The sequence below is a fragment of the Sapajus apella genome, unplaced genomic scaffold (assembly GCF_009761245.1).
Source record: "Sapajus apella isolate SASKATOON/1434 unplaced genomic scaffold, GSC_monkey_1.0 scaffold1, whole genome shotgun sequence".
Taxonomy (NCBI): Eukaryota; Metazoa; Chordata; class Mammalia; order Primates; family Cebidae; genus Sapajus; species Sapajus apella.
The window spans coordinates 61,708,740-61,730,864 of record NW_022436941.1 but is presented as its reverse complement, the minus strand read 5'-3'; the positions used below and the strand labels follow the sequence as shown (position 1 = coordinate 61,730,864).

At 38.5% G+C, this 22,125-nt stretch overlaps 1 protein-coding gene and 1 non-coding gene across 3 annotated transcripts in view; one reads left to right on the top strand and one right to left on the bottom strand.

Annotated features, from left to right (window-relative positions):
• Nucleotides 1-22,125, top strand: part of SCAMP1 (secretory carrier membrane protein 1) — a 119,132-nt gene that overhangs the window by 28,420 nt on the left and 68,587 nt on the right. Inside the window, exon 2 of one of the 2 annotated variants that reach the window (XM_032277534.1) lies at nucleotides 4,811-4,888. The exons of the other annotated variant lie outside the window; for it this stretch is intronic. Within the exon in view, the coding sequence (XP_032133425.1) occupies nucleotides 4,811-4,888 (78 nt within the window). The remainder of the gene's footprint in view (nucleotides 1-4,810; nucleotides 4,889-22,125) is intronic. 2 annotated transcript variants of the gene reach the window in all.
• LOC116554076 lies at nucleotides 75-181 on the bottom strand. Its single transcript, XR_004270038.1, has one exon. It is a non-coding gene; the product is annotated as a U6 spliceosomal RNA (small nuclear RNA).

The window sequence follows — 22,125 nt, the reverse complement described above, 5'->3', positions numbered from 1 at the left end:
CATTTAGTTCTGCTCTGATCTTCGTTATTTCTTTCCTTCTTCTGGGTTTGGGTTTGGTTTGTTCTTTTTTATTTTTAAATATGGAATGCTTCACAAATTTTCGTGTCATCCTTGTGCAGGGGCCATGCTAATCTTCTCTGTATCGTTCCAATTTTACTGTATGTGCTGCCGAAACGAGCACGATTTGTTTTTGTTTCTCTAGTTCCTTGAAGTGTGACCTTAGATTGTCTACTTGTGCTGTTACAGACTTTTTGAGTACGCATTTAATGCTATAAACTTTCCTCTTAGCTCCACTTTTGCTGTTTCCCAGAGGTTTTGATAGGTTGTGTCACTATTGTTCAGTTCAAAGAATTTTTAAATTTTCGTCTTGATTTTAGTATTGACTCAATGATCATTACGGAGCAGGTTATTTAATTTCCATGTATTTGCATGGTTTCGAGGGTTCCCTTTGGAGTTGATTTTCAATTCTGTTCCACTGTGGTCAGAAAGAGTACTTGATATAATTTTGATTTCCGTATATTTGTTGAGACTTGTTTTGTGGCCTATGATATGGTCTATCTTGGGGAATGTTCCATGTGCTGATGAAGAGAATGTATATTCTGCAGTTGTTGGGTAGAATATTCTGTAAATATCTGTTAAGTCCTGTTGTCCTAGGGTATAGTTTTAAGTCCATTGTTTCTTTGTTGGCGTTTTGTCTTGATGATCTATCTAGTGCTGTCAGTAGAGTATGGAAGTCCCCAACTATTACTGTGTTGCTGTCTGTCTCGTTTCTTAGGTCTTGTAGTAATTGTTTTATAAATTTGGAAACTCCAGTGTTAGGTGCATATGTATTTAGGATTTTGATGTTTTCCTGTTGGACTATTCCTTTTATCATTGTGTAATGTTCCTCTTTGTCTTTTTAACTGCTGTTGCTTTAAAGTTTGTTTTGTCTGGTATAAAAATAACCACTCTTGCTTGCTTTTGGTGTCCATTTGCATGGAATATCTTTTTCCAGTACTTTACCTTAACTTTATGTGAGTACTTAGGTGTCAGGTGAGTCTCTTGAAGACAACAGATAGTTGGTGAATTCTGCCATTCTATATCCTTTTTTTTTTTTCTTTTTTTGAGTTGAGTCTTGCTCTGTCACCAGGTTGGAATGCAGTGGCATAATCTCGGCTCACTGCAACCTCTGCCTCCTGGGTTCAAGTGATTTTCCTGCGTCAGCCTCCCGAGTAGCTGGCCCTACAGGTGCCCGCCACCATGCCCAGCTAATTATTTATATTTTAGTAGAGACGGGGTTACACCGTGTCGGCCAGGTTGGTCTCAGTCTCCTGACCTCATGATTCACCAACCTGGGCCTTCCAAAGTGCTGGGATTATAGGCATGAGCCACCACCCACCCAGCCCCATTTTGTATCTTTTAAGTAGAGCATTTAAGCCATTTACAATTAACATTAGTGTTGAGATGTGAGGTACTGTTCTATTCATCATGCTATTTGTTGCTTAAATACCTTTTTCTTTCTTCTTTTTTTTTTTTTTCATTGTGTTGTTGTTTTATAGGGTCTGTGAGATTTATGGTTTAAAGATATTCTATTTTGGTGTATTTTGAGGATTTGTTTCAAGATTTAGAGCTCCTTTTCATAGTTCTTGCAGCGCTGGCTTCATTGTGGCAAATTCTCTCAGCATTTGTTTGTCTGAAAAAGACTATATCTTTCCTTCATTTGTGAAGCTTAGTTTTGCTGAATTCAGAATTCTTGGCTGATAATTGTTTTGTTTAAGGAGGTTAAAGTTAGGACCTCAATCTCTTCTAGTTTGTAGGATTTCTGCTGAGAAATCTGCTGTTAATCTGTTAGGGTTTTCTTTATAAATTACCTGATGCTTTTGCCTCACAGCCCTTTAGATTATTTTCTTTGTCTTGAATTTAGATAACCTGATGACTGTGTGCCTAGGTGATAATCTTATGATGAATTTCTCAGGTGTTCTTTGAGCTTCTTGTATTTTGATGTCTAGATCTCTAGCAAGGCCAAGGAAGCTTTTTTCAGTTATTCCCTCAAATATGTTTTCCAAACTTTTAGACTTCTCTTCTTTCTCGAGAACACCAATTATTCTTAGGTTTGGTTGTTAAACATAATCTCAAACTTCTTGGAGGCCTTTTTCATTTTTTAAAATTCTTTTTTCTTTGTCTGTGTTGGATTGGGTTAATACAAAAGCCTTGTCTTTGAGCTCTGAAGTTCTTTCTTCTTGTTTGATTCTATTGCTGAGACTTTCCAGTACATTTTGCATTTCTCTAAGTGTGTCCTTGATTTCCAGAAGTCATGATTGTTTATGCTGTTTCACTGGACATTTTCCCATTCATATCCTATATCTTTTTTTTCTTTTAATTTCTTTAAGTTGGACTTTACCTTTCTCTGGTGCCTCCTTGATTGGTTTAAAAGTTGACCTTCTGAATTCTTTTTCTGACAGTTCGCAGGTTTTGTCTTGGTTTGGATCCATTGCTGGTGAGCTAGTATGATCTTTTTGGGGTGTTAAAGAACCTTGTTTTGTCATATTGTTGGAATTGTTTTTTTGGTTCCTTCCCATTTGGGTAGACTGTATCAGAGGGAAGATCTGGAACTCAAGGACTGCTGTTCAGTTTCTTTTTTTTTTTTTTTTTTTTTTTTTTTGAGTCGGAGTTTTGCTCTTGTTACCCAGGCTGGAGTGCAATGGCGCGATCTCGGCTCACCGCAACCTCCGCCTCCTGGGTTCAGGCAATTCTCCTGCCTCAGCCTCCTGAGTAGCTGGGATTACAGGCACGCGCCACCAGGCCCAGCTGATTTTTTGTATTTTTAGTAGAGACGGGGTTTCACCATGTTGACCAGGATGGTCTCGATCTCTTGACTTCGTGATCCACCTGCCTCGGCCTCCCAAAGTGCTGGGATTACAGGCTTGAGCCACCGCGCCCGGCCCAGTTTCTTTTGTCTGATGAGGTGCTCCCTTGATGTGGTGCTCTCCTCTTTCCTATAGGGATAGGACTTCCTGAGAGCTGAACTGCAGTGATTGATATTTCTCTTCTGGATCTAGCCACCCAGTGGAGCTACTGGGCTTCTGGGCTGGTACTGGGGACTGTCTGCAAAGAGTCCAGTGATGTGATCTGTCTTCAGGTCTCAGCTATGGATACCAGCACCTGCTCCCATGGAGGTAGCAGGGGAGTGAAGTGGACTCTGGGAGAGTCCTTGGTTGTATTTATTTTTTTTTTTTTTGAGTTGGAGTCTCACACTGTCACCTGGGCTGGAGTGCAGTGGCATGATCTCAGCTCACTGCAACCTCCGTCTCCTGGGTTCAAGTGATTTTCCTGTCTCAGCCTCCCAAATAGCTGGGATTACAGGCACCTAACACCACACCCAGCTACTTTTTTGTATTTTAGTAGAGACAGGTTTTCACTATGTTGGCCAGGCTGGTCTCAAACTCCTGACCTCATGATCCACCTGCCTCAGCCTCTCAAAGTGCTGGGATTATAGTCGTGAGCTGGGTAGATTGTATTTTTAAGTATGCAGGTTTTGTGTTGGTTAGCCTCCAGCCAGGAGGTGGCACTTTCAAGAGTGCATTAGCTGCTGTAGTAGAAGGAAGATCAGGTGGTGGGCGGGAACTTGGAGCTCCTATGAGATTATGTCCTTTGTCTTCAGAGTTCCTTGGCTGTCCCAGGAGCCTGCAGCAGCAATCTACCTTCTTCAGAGGGTCTGTGGATTCTCTTAGCTTTTCTGGTATCTTCCTCCATTGTTTTTGGAGCAAGAGTTCACGATGTAGATCTCCATGTGCTACTCTGTTCATCGAGTGGGAACTGCAAGTTAGTACTGCCTCCTGTCTGCCATTTTCCCTCTCACTGTGTGATTTTGTCATTTTTATGAAAGCTTAATATTAAAAGATTTGAAAAGTCGGAATGGTGTCATCATGTACTATGCTTGGAAAAGGGAAGACAGTCTACGGTCATGTGGTGAAATTAGTAGAGATATTGGAGTAGAATAAAACAAGATGTATTTAATATTGAATTCTATAGATGATGTTGGCTGTATATGACATTGACATGTAATGCTTTGAGTTTCTTATATTTAGCTGTCTGTGTAGTATGAAATCTGCAGTGGGAATAATTGAAGATGTTATAAAAAAGTGGAACATGAAATCTTTATGGAGGCCAAAGGAAATGATGGTGGGTTTACCTGAGATTTGTTAAGATGCTCTTGTGTAGTCAGTTCCACACAGCTATTAAGAGGTGGTCTACTTTTTATCTTGATGTAATAGCTTGCAGCTGATTTGAATCTAACCCAGTTTTTGTTTTCCTTTGAGAATGTGTTGGTTGTGTGGGTTTTTTTTTTTTTTTTTTTTTTGAGATGGAGTTTCACTCTTGTTACCCAGGCTGGAGTGCCAATGGCGCGATCTCGGCTCACCGCAACCTCCACCTCCCGGGTTCAGGCAATTCTCCTGCCCCAGCCTCCTGACTCACTGGGATTACAGGCACGTGCCACCATGCCCAGCTAATTTTTTGTATTTTTAGTAGAGACGGGGTTTCACCATGTTGACCAGGATGGTCTCGATCTCTTGACCTGGTGATCCACCCGCCTCGGCCTCCCAAAGTGCTGGGATTACAGGCGTGAGCCACCGCGCCCGGCGGTTGTGTGGGTTTAAACGTCACCATTGTTGAAATGAGACTGAGTAAATCTGATAGTCATCTTTTATTTTTCTCTGTTAGCTTTGCTGGGTGACTATAAGTGTAGATAAAGCAAATGGTATGTAAATATCAAAATTATTTTTTAAAGGATAAATAATCTTTATTTTTTCTCCTTTGAATTTTATTCTAGGATCCATCAGTTACACAAGTGACAAGAAATGTTCCACCAGGACTTGATGAATATAATCCATTCTCGGATTCTAGAACAGTAAGATGATTCTTACTTTTAAATGTTTAAATTGAAATTCAATAGGAATTATAGTTCAACTATGGTTTCTTTTTTAGTGGATTGGTTAAACTTATATAAAACAAATTGTTAATGTTTTTAGTATTCAGCAAGCTTGGATTTTTCTAATATGTAGAAATATTAGTAATAATTGAAGATTACCATGATGATCCTAGTGAAATACTTCAAATTTTCCTTCATGTTTTACAAATTAAATCACAAAATCTCTCTAAAATGTAAACTTTTCTACATTACTTGAAATGCTAGGAATTAGAGAAATGTTTCTTGGTATACATGTTGTCTACCTGATAACGTGGGGTATTTTTTTTTTTTTATGCGGAAACCCTATGGAACTATACCATAAATATTTGTATTATTGACCTTTGAATTAGATTATTCTGAATGTAGCCTTCTGTTCTGGCAGAGTAGAATCTCTGGAACTTTACCCAGTCTAGGAAAGCATCTTTTTCCCCTCAAAATTGTTATTTTTCCTTTTTCTTTTTAAAATTTATTTATTACAGAGACAGGGTCTCCTATGTTCCCCAAGCTGGTCTTGAACTCCTGGCCTCCAGCCATCCTCCCACCTCAGCCTTCCAAAGTGCTGCAACTACAGACATGAGCTATGGCACCTGGCCTCAAAATTCAGTCTTGTTTTATAAAATGTACAAGTATGAAAAAAAATCCTCCTAGAACAATGGTTTGCTACTCTAGATGTATATTTAGAAGTATTTGGGAGACTTGATTACACTACTCCTTTTGGCCCTAATCTCTTAGAGTTAGGACAATTTTTCTTTTAAAGTTCTTTTGCTGATTTTGTTGTGACCTGGATTTGAAACCATTGAGGTAGATTCTGTTGAGAATTATCCCCAGAATTTTTGTGGCAACTAATTTCATCTCCTGTATTTGGGTCCCCCTCCAATTCTTTGTTACATTTCCCTGTGCATCTCTTCTATTTGGCTGTTCCTGAGTTGTATCCTGTAATAAGCTGCTAGTAATAAGTAAACTGTTTCGTTGAGTTCTGAGAGCCCTTCTAGAAAATTATCAAACCTGAGGAGAGGGTCATGAAAACCCCCAGTTTATAGCAAGTTAATCGATACAGGCAGCAATCTGTGACTTTTGGCTGGTGACTTGGGACTTGGGACTAGTGTCTGAAATGAGCCCTTAACCTGTGGGATCTGTGATAGTCCAGGTAGGTAATGTTGGAGTTGAACTGAATTTTAGGACATCTAGATGGTATCCAAAGACTTGGAGAATTGGTTGGTGCGGGGGGTTAAAAAAAATCCCACACATTCAGTGCCAATAGTATTGTTGGTAAAAACAGTCTAAAAGTAAAAGCATTAAAATAAGAATGAACTTTTAAATTTCTCTTTATTTCAAAGCCCTAATTTAACAGCCTTTGCTTATATGTAGCAAATTAATCCCAGGTTGGGATCACTATAGTGTGCTCTTTGAGCATGTAAGTTACAGATTGACACGTGAAATGGTCAGTAAGTTGACCAGTTTTGATAATATAAAAATGGTGGTTTCATATGATTCAACCTAAATAAATTAGTGCTATGGATATGTGAGAGTGCAGTTTGGTAGTAGATGTTGAAGGGAAAAAAAGAAGAGCTGGCAAATTATATTCCACTATGTGTAGTTCTTTTAACTTGATTTCTAGGGGGTGGAGATGGGAACAAGACCATTTTTAAAGTTTGCTGATAAAGGATGAAAAGAGATTTTTATATAAATGTTTGGAAAACTGTACTCGCAAGAAATATGTGTAGCCTTTTTATATAATAGCAGCTTTAGATTACTCTTATCAGTTGTGGTATTCTTCATCAAGCTATCTACTTCATGGCATGCACTTTGCCTGTATTATCTTATTGAATTCTCGTAACATTCAAAATTGATATTTAAAATCTCCATTTTACGAATAAAGAATCTGAGACACATATCATCCAGCTAGTAAGTGGCAGAATTGGCTTATTAAGTCGTGTGTTATCCGTAAAGTTTTTGGATTTTTCATTTTGCTAGTGCTGTCTTTGGAGAGAGATAGATGCCTAAGAAATAGAAAATATAGTCCTGGTCTTTGAAAGATTGCTCACCTAATTGGTATTTTAAAAATTACACAGACACAAAGAAGATATATCCAGAACAAATAAAACATAAACCATGATTCCAAATGTTGAGACTTTATAGTTACAGAAAGATTTTCTGAAAGTGAATGGTCTTGAGCAGGGAGCTAGGCAATAATGAGAAGCCAATTTGCAAGGAAACACTTCCCTTAATCAACAGTGATAGGGTGTCAGAACCAGGAAAATTGTTATGAGAATTTGGTGCATTTTTTTCTGCACTTTTAACATGATGGAAAGCACCATTGAAATATCAAATAGGCCAGGCGCTGTGGCTCACGTCTGTAATCCCAGCTCTTAGGGAGGCAGAGGCGGGAGGATAGCTTGAGCCCAGGAATTCAAGACCTGCCTGGGCAATATAGCGAGACCCCGTTCTCCACAAAAAGGAAAAAAACAAAAAGACAGAAAAAAAAAAGAAAGAAATATTAAATATTCCTTTGTTTCTTATATGATGTGATTTCAGAAATTTGTCCATTTTTGTGGCTGTGATTATTTTCCAGAGAGATTAGGTGTACTTAATTGGTTTAAGTGGTACTTTAGACCTTGGTCCTATTTTATTTGATTGGTGGTATTCACATCTTTATCATAGGACACTGTTTGTGAAAATGAAACTTCTGATAGTTGTATCAGGGTATGATGAGCTACTTGAGGTCAAGAAAGAAGATCTAGCAGAACGCCTGAGTGTATAATCTTGCTGAGATTTAGAAAGTTCCTGTTCTTTTTCATTAAAATTGTTTCCTTTTGTACTTAATTTTTCTGTTTGAAAGGAAACCTTAAAGTATTTAAGAATGGCTGTGGAAATTTTGAGTAATTATATACATATATATATTTAGAGATAGGGTCTCACTGTGTTGCCCAGGTTGAAGTGCAGTGGCACAGTCATTGCTCCTTGTAACCCCAAACTCCTGGGCTGAAGCAATCCTCCTGCCTCAGCTTTTCAAGTAGCTAGGACTACAAATATAGTCTACTACATGTGGCTAATTATTTTTTGTAGAGACGAGGTCTTGGTAAGTTCCCCAGGCTAGTCTCAAACTCCTGTCCTCAAGTGATCCTCCTGCCTTGTCGGCCCAAAGTGTTGAGATTGTAGGTGTGAGCTGGCTTGAATAATTTTATAATTTATATATTCACCATTTTACACATTCAGAGAAAGGAGTTGTGATAAGACACTTTGTAATATAGACTAAGTCATTCTATTGACAATGTCATGAAAGCCTCTTGAGCACTTGAAATATGGCTAAATTGAAATGTAATATAAAAATGTAAGATAGTCTTGAGTTATGAAATAATTTTTTTGAATTCAAAGTGTTTTTTTTTTTTTTTTTTTTTTTTTTTTCTTTTTTGAGACGGAGTGTTGCTCAGTCGCTGGGCTAGAGGGCATTGGTGTAATCTCAGCTCACTGCAACCTCTGTCTCCCAGATTCAAGCAATTTTCCTGCCTCAGCCGCCTGAGTAACTGGGACTACAGGCACATGTCACTGTGCCCGGCTAATTTTTGTATTTTTTAGTAGTGACGGGGTTTTACTACATTGGCCAGGATGGCCTTGACCTCTTGACCTCATGATCCTCCCACCTTGGCTTCCCAAAGTGCTGGGATTATAGGCGTGAGCCACTGCACCCGGCCCAAAATGCATTTTTCTACTGAAATTATCTTGTGCATGGTAGGTAGGTTTTCTGGCCTACCCTCTAAAAATCTAATGCCTAAATAACTAGAGAAATTATCCTTAAGAATTGATGTGTGTTTATGGGGAATGTTTTTCTTTTCAGTTAAGTAACAGTTGGAAATGTCTATTGCAGCTTGATTCTTACTAGTTTCAGCCACTGGTGAGGGCATTTGTGGCTCTAGACAGAATTTCTTTTGGTGAGTATTGAAGGTAAGGGATAGGGACTCCTGTGTGTGGGAGAAGTGCAGCGCTGCTGACAAATCCTTAGAGACACTTCTTGGGGCCTAGTTTACTGTCATGTTTATTTTCTTTAGTGATTGTCTGGTTCCTTTTCTGTTTTGCTGGTTGATCCCATATATGATTTCTCTCACATATAGCAGAGAGAAGAACCACAAGAGAAAATTCCAGGTACTGACTATGAGGGGATATGCCCAGGTAGTCATCTCTGACTATAAAGGGACATGGATAATTGGTTTATGTAAGGAAGTACTGTCTCTAACATAATTCAGGACATGAAGTAGACTGGGTCTAAAGAGGACTTGCATTTTAACCTAGGCCATACCACTAAGCAGTTGGTAACTTTAGGCAAACCATATAAACTCTTCGGAAATATTTTTTATATATATATATATATGTATATATAATGAAGGCAGGGAGGAAAATGAGTTAAATAATTTTATTTTTTTATAGATACAAGTTCTTGCTTTGTTACCCAGGCTGGTCTCAAACTCCTGGGCTCAAGCGATCCTCCTTCCTTGTCCTCTCAAAGTGTTGTGATTACAGGCATGAACCACCATGCCTAGCTGAGTTAAGTAATTTTGTATTAGTATCTCTTGAAAATTAAGACTAAAGCATTTAGCTCCAGGGACTGACTGGATATAATTGTATATGGTAGTTTACTCATCTTTAATACTGCAAGAACATTCTGTGTACTTTAACACCTGTCTTATTTTCTCTTGCTGTGCACTTCTTTTTTCTCTTTTTCTTTCCCTTCTGCTTCTCACTGTTGTGTCATTCTTGGAGCTCATTATCTGTCTCTTCCAGAACCTCTTTGTTTCCAGTCTCATTTAATGATACTGTTGACTTATATTCCAGTATCATTGGCTAGAAATACCCGAGTTGTTTTTGGCTCAAACAGCTTCTTTTCCTATATCTAATCAGTTGCCACATCCTGTCACTTATACCTGCAGGAGATATTACCTGTCTGTTCTTTTCATTCTTTCTTACCTGTCCTAATTCAGGCACTTATGTGCAATAATAGAACGACCTATCTAGTTATCTGCTTCCAGCCCCTCTCTTCAAATTGCTTTTTGTATGTGACTAGACTTACTTTCCTAACGCAGAGGTCAGATTAGGTCATCTACCTTCCTTAGAAATGATTATGTATTGCCTACTGAGTAGTTTGGCGTGTGAGGCCATCCACATGCCTTTTTGTTTTTATTTTTTTCACAATTTTTTTGGCTTTTAGAACAATTGAGCAGAAAGTACAGAAGGTACCAGTTTATTTTCTCCAGACTGTCTTTTTACTCTTATCTTCTAATGTGCCATCTGCTCCAGCCAAAGTCTAATTAACTCATGAACTCATGACCCTATTGAGACTATCTCCCCATTGTATGGAGTCAGAAGAGACTGTGGATGATCATAAGGTGTGGCTTCTCTGGGTATGTTCATCCCCTTCAATGGGTGCAGATGAATACTTCACACTGGGTATATTCATTTTCTGTTGCTGTGTAACAAATTACATAAACTTAGCTGTGGGTCAGAAGTTCAGACACAGCATTACTTACTGGGTCCTTTGCTCAGGGTCTTACAGAGCTGTAATCAAGGTGTTGTCCTGGCTGCATTCTCATCTAGAGGTTTAGTTGGGGAAGAATCTGCTTCCAGCTCATGTAGATTGTTGTTAAAATCCTGGTGGTTGTATAACTGAGGGTCCTAGCTTTTTGCTGGCTATCAGCTGGAGGCCACCTTTGGTTATAGATGCTGTCCCCAGAGGCTATAAAGTTTTTTGTCACATGGGCTTCTCCAACATGGCCACCTACTTTGGCAAGCCTTCAAAGAATCTTACTCTAGTCTGCTAACGGGGAGTTTCATATAATGCAACCTAATCAAAGGTGTGGCATTCCATCACTTTTACCATATTCTCTTGGTTAGAAGCATGTCACAGGTCCTGTATGCACTCAAGGGAAGGGCATTATTACAAAGATGTGAACATCAGGAGATAAGAATCATTAGGGTATACTTTAGAGTCTACACGCCACACTGGGAATAAGATATGGTATATTAGGATTAAGAGTGTGTTTCCATCTGTCTCTTTATCCTGATTTAAAAGGGTCAAGGTAGAACTCCCCGAATACTTATCCCTCCCTATCCTTGACACATAGAGGATTTTTAGAGCAACAAAACTACTCTATGTGATACCATAGTAATGGATTCATGTCATTTGTCCAAACCCATAGAAGGTACAACACCAAGAGTGAACCTTAATGTAAACTACAGATTTTGGGTGATGATGATGTGTCAGTAAAGGTTCATAAGTTGTTACAAATGTCCACTCTGGTGGGAGATATTGATAATGGGAGAGGCTATGCATGTGTTGGGGCAAGGATATATGGAAAATCTCTGTACCTTCCTTCCCATCTTCCTGTAAACTTAAAACTCCATTAGAAAAATAAAGTTAAAGAAAAAGTGAGAAGTTTGTAATTCCAACACTTTGGGAAGCCAAGGTGGGTGGATCATTTGAGGTCAGGAGTACGAGACCAGCCTGGCCAACATGGCAAAACCCTATTTCTGCCAAAAATACACAAATTAACCAGCTTAATTTGTGTAAACCAGTTCAGTTTTTGACATGTTGGATTGCAATTTCTCAGGCATCCAGGTAGACATGTTTAGTAAGTAGTTAATTGTGTGAATCCGGTGTTCAGCAGAGAGGTTTAGGCTGGAGATGTGCATGTGGGAATCATCAGCCCTTAGATGGTATTTAAAGGTATAAGACTGGTTTTAATCATCAATTGAGTGAACATGTATAGCAGAGAAGCAAGACCTAACTCCTGGTGCACTTGAATATTGAAGGTGGAAGGGCAGGGGAAGAAAAGAAACAAGCAAAGGAGACTGAGAATAAACAACTTAGTGTTCTGAAAGCCAAGTGAAGAAAATGTTTCAAGAATAAGATAGAGATGAACTGCCAGTGCTGATGACAGAACAAATAAAATTAAGACAGAAAATTTATAATTGAAATTTAACAATGTAGCAGTCATTAGCTACCTTGAATAATGTAGTTTTGGTTGAGTGTTAGGAGCAAATGCCTTACTAAAGTATCTTTAAGAAGAAAGAACTGGGAAAAAAGCAAGTGGACAACTCTTTCATAGGAGTTTTGCAGCAGTGGAGAGCAGAGAGGTTTTTTTAGGGAAGAGGATGAGAGAAATGGGGGCTGGAAAGGGAAATGAGGTTACGATAAAGTTTTGTTAAAAAGTTAAGTAATCAAGACAGTATGGTACTACCTTAGACGTGCAGATCAGTGGAATAGAACTGACAGCCCAGAAGTAAACACTTACATTTATGATCAACTGATTTTTGACAAGAGTGTCAAGATAATCCAATGGGAAAGAATAATCTTTTCAGGAAATGGTGCTGGAATAACTGGATGTCCACGTACAATAGAATGAAGTTGGACTCCTACCTCATCCCATACATAAAAATTAACTCAAAAACTCTTTGAAGGAAACATAGGAGTAAATCTTCATGACCTTTAGTTAGGCCATGGTTTCTTAGATGTGACACTAAAAATACAAACAACAAAAGAGAAAATCAGAATTTAAAACTTTCTGTCAAAGAGCACTATCAAGAAAGTGAAAAGACATCTCATAGAATGGGACAATGTTTGCAGATCACATATTTGATAAGGAATGTGTACCCAGAATATATAGTAAACTCTTACAATTCAGTTTGAAAGACAACCAGGCTGGGTGTGGTGGCTCACGTTTGTAATCTCAGCACTTTGGGAAGCCAAGGTGGGTGGATCATTGGAGGTCAGGAGTTCGAGACCAGCCTGGCCAACGTGGCAAAACCCCATCCCTACCAAAAATATGCAGATTAACCAGGTGTGGCTAGGTGCCTGAGTTCGAGCTACTCAGGAGGCTGAAGCAGGAGAGAATTCATTTCAACCAGGGAGAGGGAGTTGCAGTGAGCCTAGATGGCGCCACTGCACTTCATCCTGGGAGGGAGAGCGAGACTTTTGTCTCCAAAAAAAAAAAAAAAAAAAAAAGACAACCCAGTTTATAATGGGCAGACATTTTAAATAGACATTTCTCCTAAGAAGATAAATGGCCAATAAGCACTTGAAGAAATGTTCAACATTGCTAGCTGTCAATATGCAAATGAAAACTACAAGGAGGATACCACTTCATATCCACTAGGATATCTATAATCAAAGAGTCAGTCAATAGCAAGTATTGAAAAGAATGTGAGAATTGGAACCTTCACACACTGCTGATGGGAATGTAAAATGGTGCAGCTGCTTTGGAAAACAATTTGCTCTTCAACATTTGTTAAACATGGAGTTACCATATGACCCTGTAATTCCGCTCTTAGGTATATATTCAAGAGAAGTGAAAACATACGTCCACCTAAAAGCTGGTACACAAATGTTCATAGCAGCCAAAAATTGGAAATAACCTATGTTCCCATCAACTGATGAATGGATAAATAAAACTTAGTATAAAAATAAATGAAGTAGTTACTATAACATAGTTGAACCTTGAAAACATTATGCCTTCACCATTATCAACATCTTCCACTAGAGTAGACATTTGTTACAGTTGGTGAATCTATATTGATACATCATAATCACCCAAAGTTTGTAGTTTATACTGGGATTCACTTTTTCTTCTTCTTTTTTTTTTTTTTTTTTTTTTTTGAGGCAGAGTCTCGCTGTTGCCCAGGCTTCAGTGCAGTGGCATGAATGTAGCTTACTGTAACCGCAAACTCCTGGGCTCAAGCAATCCTCCTGCCTTGGCCTTGCAGAATGCTAGGATTACAGGTGTATGTCACTGTGCCTGGCCCAGGGTTCACTTTTTGTTTTTCTTTTTTTTTTTTTTTGAGACATAGCCACACCCGCCTACTTTTTTGTATTTTTAGTAGAGACAGGATTTTACCAGGTTGGCCAGGCTGGTCTGTAACTCCTGGCCTCAAGTGATCCGCCTGCCTCGACCTCCCAAAGTGTTGAGATTACAGGTGTGAGTCACCACACCTGACCCCAGGGTTTACTCTTGTGTTGTACATGATGTGGGTTTGGACAAACGTGTAAAGACATATATCCATCATTATACCATCTTACAGAGTAGTGTCATTGCCTTAAAAATCCTCTGTGCTATACTTATTCATTCCCTGGCCCCTTTGCAGACACTGGCAACCACTGATCTTTTTACTATCCATGGTTTTCCTTTTTCACAGTGTCTTATAGTTGGAATCATACATTATATAGCCTTTCAGATAGGCTTCTTTCACTTAGTAGTATGCATAATAACACTCCTCCATGTCTTTTCATGGCTATTAGCTCATTTCATTTTAATGCTGAATAGTATACCATTGTCTGGATCTACCACGGCTTATTTAGCCATCCGCAAACTCAAGGACATCTTGATTACTACCAAATTTTGGCAATGATGAATAAAACTGCTATAAATAACTGTATGTGGGTTTTTTGTATGGATGTAAGTTTTCAGTTCCTTTGGATGAATACCAAGGAATAGAATTACTGGACCATATGGTAACAGTATGTTTAGCTTTGTAGGAAACTGCCAAACTTTCAGTTTGTACTATTTTGTACTCCAACCAGCAATGAATGAGAGTTTTTATTGCTCTGCATCCTCTCCAACATCTGGTATTATCAATGTTTTGGATTTTGGCCATTTTAATTGGTGTATAATGGTATGTCATTGTTTTAGTTTGCATTTCCCTGATGACATATGATGTGGAACATTTTTTTTTTTTATATGCTCACTTGCCATCTTTGTATCTTCTTTTGGTGAAATGTCTGTTAAGGTCTTTTGTCCATTTCTTGATTGGTTCGTTATTGTTGAATTTTAAGCAGTCTTGTATATTTTGGATAACATTTCTTTATTAGATGAAAATATTTTCTCCCACTCTGTGATTTGTGTTCTCATTCTCTTGACATTGTCTTTTGCATGGCATTAATTTTAAGGAAGTCCAGCTTTTCAATTATTTCTTTCAGGGATCATGCCGTTGTTCTATCTAAAAAATCATCACCATATCCAAGGTTGATTAAGTTTTCTCCTGTGTTATCTTCTAGGATTTTTATTGTTTTGCATTTTATATTTAGTGTGATCCATTGATTAAATTTACTTATTTATTTTAGTGACAGGGTTTTGCTATGTTGCTCAGGTTGGTCTTAAACTATTAAGCTCAGGGAATTCTTCTGCCTTGGCCTCCCTAGTAGCTGGGACCATAGGCAAGTGCGTGGCTTCTTTGATCCATTTTGAATTAACTTTGCTGTAGCACCATTTGATGAAAAGACTGTCTTTGTTCCATTGTACTGCCTTTGCTCCTTTCAAAGATCAGTTGACAGTAGTTACGTGGGTCTGTTTTTGGGCTCTCCATTCTGCCCTGTTGGTCTGTTTTTCTAATTGTCAATACCATACTGTCTGGATTACGGTTAGTTTATAGTAAATGAACTCTAGTAGTGTCAATCTTCCAATTTTATTCTTCTCTTTCAATATTGTGTTGACTGTTTTGTTTTGTTTTGTGCCTTTCAGCATAAACTTCAACATTAGTTTGTCAATATCCACAAAATAATTTGGGATTTTGATTGGGATTGCATTGAATCTATAGATCAAGTTGGGAAAACCTGATATCTTAACAGTATTGAGTCTTCCTATCCATGATCATGGAATAGCTCTTGTTTTTCTTTGATTTCTTTTATCAGTTTTGTTGTTTTTCACGTATAGAATGTGTACATATTTCATTAGATTTATGCCTGTTTTACTTTGGGGGGTGTTGATGTAAATGTTATGTGTTTAATTTGAAATTGTACTTGTTCATTGCTGTTACATATGAAAGTGATTGGCTTTTGTATATTAATTTTCTATTCTGCAACCTTAGTATAATTTATTAGTTCTAGGAGGTTTTGGTCAGTACCTTTGAATTTTCCATATAGATGATCTTGTTATCTGTGAACAAAGACATTCTTATTTCTTTCTTCTTAATCTTCATACCTTTTTTTGTGGGGCGTTATTACATTAGTTAGGACTCCTAGTACAGTGTTGAAAAGCAGTGGTGAGTGGGGATATCCTTGCTTTGTTCCTAATCTTAGCTGAAAAGCTGCTGGTTTCTCACAATTTAGTATGATGTTAGCACTGGGCTTTTTGTAGGTGTTCTTTATCAAATTGAGGAAGTTCCCCTCTATTCTTATTTTGCTGAGAGTTTTTGTTATGAATGGGTGTTGGATTTTGTGAAATGCTTTTTTCTGTATCTACTGATACGGTCATATATGATTTTTCTTTTTTAGCCTTCTTCAGTGAGTTTTCACAGATTGCATTTTCCAAGGCATTGGTCCATTTCTTGTAGGTTATCAAATAAGTGGTTATTGAGTTTTTCATAGTATGTCTTGGTTATCAGTTTAATGTCTATGGGACCTATAATGATGTCCCTTCCTTCATTTCTGATATTAGTAATTTGTGTCCTCCCTTTTGTTCCCTGATAGGAGCCTAGCCAGAGGCTTATTGAGTTTATTGATCTTTTGAAAGACTAGGTTTTCATTTTGTTGATTTTTCTCTATTGATTTCCTGTTTTTAATTTCATTGATTTCTGCTCTTAATGTCTTTTCTTCTGCTTATTTTGGATTTAATTTGCTCTTTTTTTTTCTAGTTTCCTAATATGGAAACTTGGAGTATTGATTTTAGATCTTATCTAATATATGCACTCAATGCTATACCTTTTCCTTTAAGCCCTGCTTTCACCGCATCCCACAAATTTTAATAAGATGTACATTTTTTCCACTTAGCTCAAAATATTTAAAAATTTCTCTTGAGATTTCTTCTTTGACTCATGTTATTTAGAAATGTCTTGTTTAATCTCCACACATATTGGGATTTTTCAGTTTTCTTTGTGTTATTGATTTCTCATTTAATTCCTTTGTGGTTTGAGAGCAGACACTATTTCAATTTTTTTAATTTGTTAAGGTGTGTTTTATGTTACAGAATGTTTCTGTCTTGGTGAATGTTCCATGTGAACTTGGGAAGAATGTGTTTCTGCTGTTGGATGAAGTGGCTGATAGGTGTTAATTATATCCAATCAATGTATGGTATTGCTGAATTCAGCTGTATCCTTAATGATTTTTTGCCTGCTAGATCTGCCCATTTCTGATTTGAGAGGTGTTAGAGTCTCCAACTATAATAGTAGTTTAATCTGTTTCTTCTTACAGTTCCATTAGTTTTGCCTCTTGTAGTTTGATGCTGTGTCATTAGGCGCAAATGCATTAAGGATTGCTATGTCTTTTTGGAGAATGGACCCATGTCTCATTATGAAATGCCCTTCTTTATCTCTAGTAACTTTCTTTGCTTTGAGTCTGCTGTTTCTGAAATTGTTTTATTAGTGTTAGCAGGGTACATTTTTCTGTTTACTTCTAATTTATGTGTTTATTTACATTTAAATAGACAACATGTAGTTGGGTCTTGTTTTTTGATCATCTCATAATCTGTCTTCTAATTAGTACCTTGAGACCATTGATGTTCAAAGTGATTATTGGTTTAGTTAGATTAATATCTACTATATTGTTTGCTGTTTTCTGTTTGTTGCTCTTGTTCTTTCTGTCTCCTACTCTTGGTGGTTTGTTTTGTTTTGAGGCAGTGTTTCACTCTTTTGCCCAGGCTAGAGTGCAGTGGCTTGATCGTGGCTCACTGCAACCTCCACTCCAGGTTCAAGCAATTCTCCTGCTTCAGCCTCCTGAGTAGGTGGGATTATAGGCACCTGCCATCACACCTGGCTAAGTTTTGTATTTTTGGTAGAGGTAGGGTTTCACCATGTTGGCCATGCCAGTCTCAAACTCCTGGCCTCAAGTGATCTGCCCGCCTTGGCCTCCCAAATTGCTGGGATTACAGGCATGAGCCACTGTGCCCAGCCCTCTTGGTGAGTTTAATAGAACATTTTATATGATTATAATTTATCTCCTTTCTTAGCACATCAGTTAGTGGTTGCCCTAGAGTTTGCAATATACATTTATAACAAATTCAAACCTATAGACAAATAACTATACTGTTTCACAGGTAGTGTGAGTACTTTATAATAACAAAATAATCTGATTCCTCCCTCCCATCTTTGTATCATTGCTGTCATTCATTTCACTGATATATAAGCATATACAAAAATATATATGTATATATATGCACACATAAGATGTTTGCAGAAGAACCCATAATTGAATACATTGTTGCTATTGTTTTGAACCAACTGTTTTCTGTTAGACCATTTGAGAATAAGAAAAATAAGACGTGGTGTCTCATGCTTGTAATCTGCTTTGAGAGGCCAAGGTGGGAGGATTGCTTGAGGCCAGGGATTCAAAACCAGCTTAGGCAATGTGGTAAGATCCCATCGAAATCCTGTCTCTACAAAAAAAAAAAAAAAAAAAATACAAAAATTAGCCAGGCATCAGCCTGGCGTGGTGGCTCACACCTGTAATCCCAGCACTTTGAGACACTGAGGCAGGCAAATCACTTTAGATCAAGAGTTTGAGACCAGCCTGACCAACATGATGACACCTTGTCTCTACCAAAAATAAAAATTAGATGGATGTGGTGACGTACACCTGTAGTCTCAGCTATGTAGGAGGCTGAGGCAGGAGAATTGCTGAACTCGGGAGGCAGAACATGCAGTAGCCAAGATTGTACCTAGGGGACAGAATGAGACTCTGTCTTAAAAAAATGAAGTGTGAGGCCGGGTGCGGTGGCTCAAGCCTGTAATCCCAGCACTGTGGGAGGCCGAGGCGGGTGGATCACGAGGTCAAGAGATCGAGACCATCCTGGTCAACATGGTGAAACCCCGTCTCTACTAAAAATACAAAAAATTAGCTGGGCATGGTGGCGCGTGCCTGTAATCCCAGCGACTCAGGAGGCTGGGGCAGGAGAATTGCCTGAACCTGGGAGGCGGAGGTTGCGGTGAGCCAAGATCGCGCCATTGCACTCCAGCCTGGGTAACAAGAAGGAAACTCCGTCTCAAAAAAAAAAAAATGAAGTGTGTTGGTGCGTTCCTGTTGTCTTAGCTACTCATTCAGGAGGCAGAGGTAGAAGGATTGCTGGAGCTTAGGAGTTTGAGGCTACAGTTTGCTATGATCATGCTACTGTGCTCCAACCAGAGTGACAGAGTGAGACCCTGTCTCAAAATAAAAATAAATAAAAAGTTTTAAACTTCATCCGTTTCTTGTATGTAGCTCATGCTTTCTTTATGTGGATCCAAGTTTCTGACCTATGTTCTCATTGTCTCTACAGAACTTAAAATATATATATTTAAAACTATTTAATAGTTCACTGCAGCCTTGGCCTCCCAGGTGGATGGGACTACAAATATGTGCCACCATGCTAATTTTATTTTTCTAGAGATGGGGTCTCACTGTATTGTCTAGGCCGGTCTCAAACTCCTGGGCCTAAACAATCCTCTTGCCTTAGCCTCCCAAAGTGCTGGGATTACAGGTGTGAGCCACTGTGCCCAGCCTTATGGTTTTTTTGATAGTGTGACATGATGTACTCAGTAAAAGGAATTGCTGTAATTAAGTCTTTAGTTGTGTGGTGCTAAGGTGTTGTGAAGTGCTCTGTAGTCTTGTGATTTGGTCTCAGTCTTTTATTGAGTTTATGAACTTCACAAATGTTTCGAAGTTGTTTTCTTCTTTCTTAGGTGGGACAGAATGGCTAGAGTGGGCTTGAGTTGGGTATTTCCCCTCCTCCAGTTGAGTTAGGCTTGGATAAGCCCCAACAGGTTAGGATAGTTTCTCCTGAGGGCAGGCCTTATTAAGGAGAACAGAGTGCTCTGGTGTTTTTCAAAATGGTTCTTCCCTCCCCGCTCACCAAACTTGTTAGAAGAAGGGGATTTCCCCCCCCCCCCACGTACTATGGTTGAGTTTCTGGAGATAAAACCAAAGCGTGCGGAAAGTGCAAGGGACTCACCATATGAATGGGTTCCCCTGTAGATTTTAATTCTTTGTGCTGTCTTTGCTGAGCCTCCGGCAATTTCTTTTTTCTTTTTTCTTTTTTGAGATGGAGTTTCGCTCTTGTTGCCCAGGCTGGAGTGCGGTGGCACGATCTCAGCTCACCGCAACTTCTGCCTCTTGGGTTCAAGTGATTCTCCTGCCTCAGCCTCTTGAGTAGCTGGGATTACAGGCATGTGCTACCACGTCTGGCTGGTTTTTTGTATTTTTAATAGAGTTGGGGTTTATCCATGTTGGTCAGGCTGGTCTCCTTGGACTCTGCCTCCCAAAGTACTGCGATTCCAGACATAAGCCACTGTGCCCAGCCTGCCTCCAGCAATTTCTTAATTACACTTAAGGTTTTTCTACCCAGGTAATGGTTCTCACAGTGGATTCTGCTAGAGGGCTTTTGTTCTGGTAAGTTGTTGCTCCCTGGATTTACCTGTTTCTCCAGTCGTGAGGCAGCAGTTTGCCCTGTATCCTCACATCTCTTAACGATCCAGAATGAGTTACTGATTTTTTAGTTTGTTCATCTTTTAACTTGTTAGGGTGGGGTGGTAAATTCCAAACTCCTTATATGTGACACTGGAAACTGAAAGTCCCCTTTACTTGCTTTAATTTTTTTTTCCAGAGTAAAAAACATGAGTCTTTAAAATAGCGTTTAATCTTATAACTGATACTCTTTTTTCTTCATCTTGGCACACCCTCCCCCTGTATATTCCTGTCTAGCACACTGATTCCTCACATATTCCATGCGTTCTCCTGACTTTGTATTGGTTCTTACCACTGCTTAAAATGGCCTTACCTCAGATGGATAATCTGCAAGGCTTACTTTCTCACCTCCTTAAAGTCTTTGTTCAAACATTGACTTCTCTAATCACCTTTTTAAATTTATCGCCAGTCAGCCTGTATTCGTGACCTCTTCATTCTGGTCTTTTTATTGTTGTCCTGTAAAATTGATTGCCTTTTAAGATGCTTTAGAATGTATTTGTTTAGTGTATTGTTTATCTTCTGTTGCTAGAATGCAGCTTTATGGGATTAGGAGTGTTTGCGTATTTTGTTCATTAATATATTCCACTTCCTGTATACCTTTGTGGTCCATTGTAGTTGACCTATGAATGTTTGATGAACGTATGAATTAATGTGTATGGTCACATTTGTTCCTTTATGTTCCTTTATCTATTTGGAAACTCCCATACTGGTACATTTCTTCTTTCCTATTACACACCTCCTTCCCCAATTATTCTAATCTTTAAAAGCCTTATTTTAAAGTGATTTGTCTAGTAAAATTATGTCTCTGTCCTGATTCTGAGATTACTATGTATAACTTGCAGCACTCTTAATAACAAGGGAATCTGTGTTAAGCATAGCCACAGTCATCTCTGCTGAGTCAGAGGCTGTTAGTGAGTGAAAACTGCAAAAAGTTTTAGGATTCTTTTGGCAGTTTAAGTGAAAGAAATACAACAGTGTTTTATAGAAGTTGTAAACTTCGTTGCCCTAGAGGGGAGTTCACAAATTTTAAGGTGTCTAAGAATCACCATGGGGAGTTTGTTAAAAATGGTAGCTTGTTTAAAGTACAAATTCTTTCTCCTTAATCCCTGAGGTTCAGAATCAATAGGTTCATAGTGGGGCCAGAGTTTGCATTTCAGTAAGTACCTGGGGTTTCTGATGCTAGATGTCCATGAATATAAATTAAGTAACATTCCTTTTGACCTTGCATATGCTTAGGATATTTTTTGGCTCAGAGATGGAAGAGAAAGAGCTGGAGAAAGCAAGAAGAAATTTTCTGGAATAGGTGTTTAGAATGTGGAAGAAAACCTGGAAGGAGAAAATATATTTGCTTATGCATAACAAAGGCAACTCATGAACTTCCTGTGCCTTGAAGAGACCTTGAGTAGTCAGTTATTTAAAGTGAATAATCTCCGGAATTTCCAGTGCAGAGAGCTCACTATATTATAGAGCAGTCCATGCACTATTGTATAATCTTGATTATTATAATGTTTTTAATCCTCTTGAGCCAATATATTTTTCTGTAATTTTTATCTGTTGCTCCTAGCTGTGCTAAAGCCACACAGAAGAGGCAAATGTAGTAAGGTAATTCGTGTTAAAACATAAAATAATTATAACCCCTTAATTTTCTAAGAGATATTTTAACATGTAGTCTTTTCCCAGTTCGTGAAATTTCATCCATCCATGGGATGAGGATATACAGCCTTGCTCGGCCAGACTTTGTTTTTGATTCTGCCTCTGGGGTCAG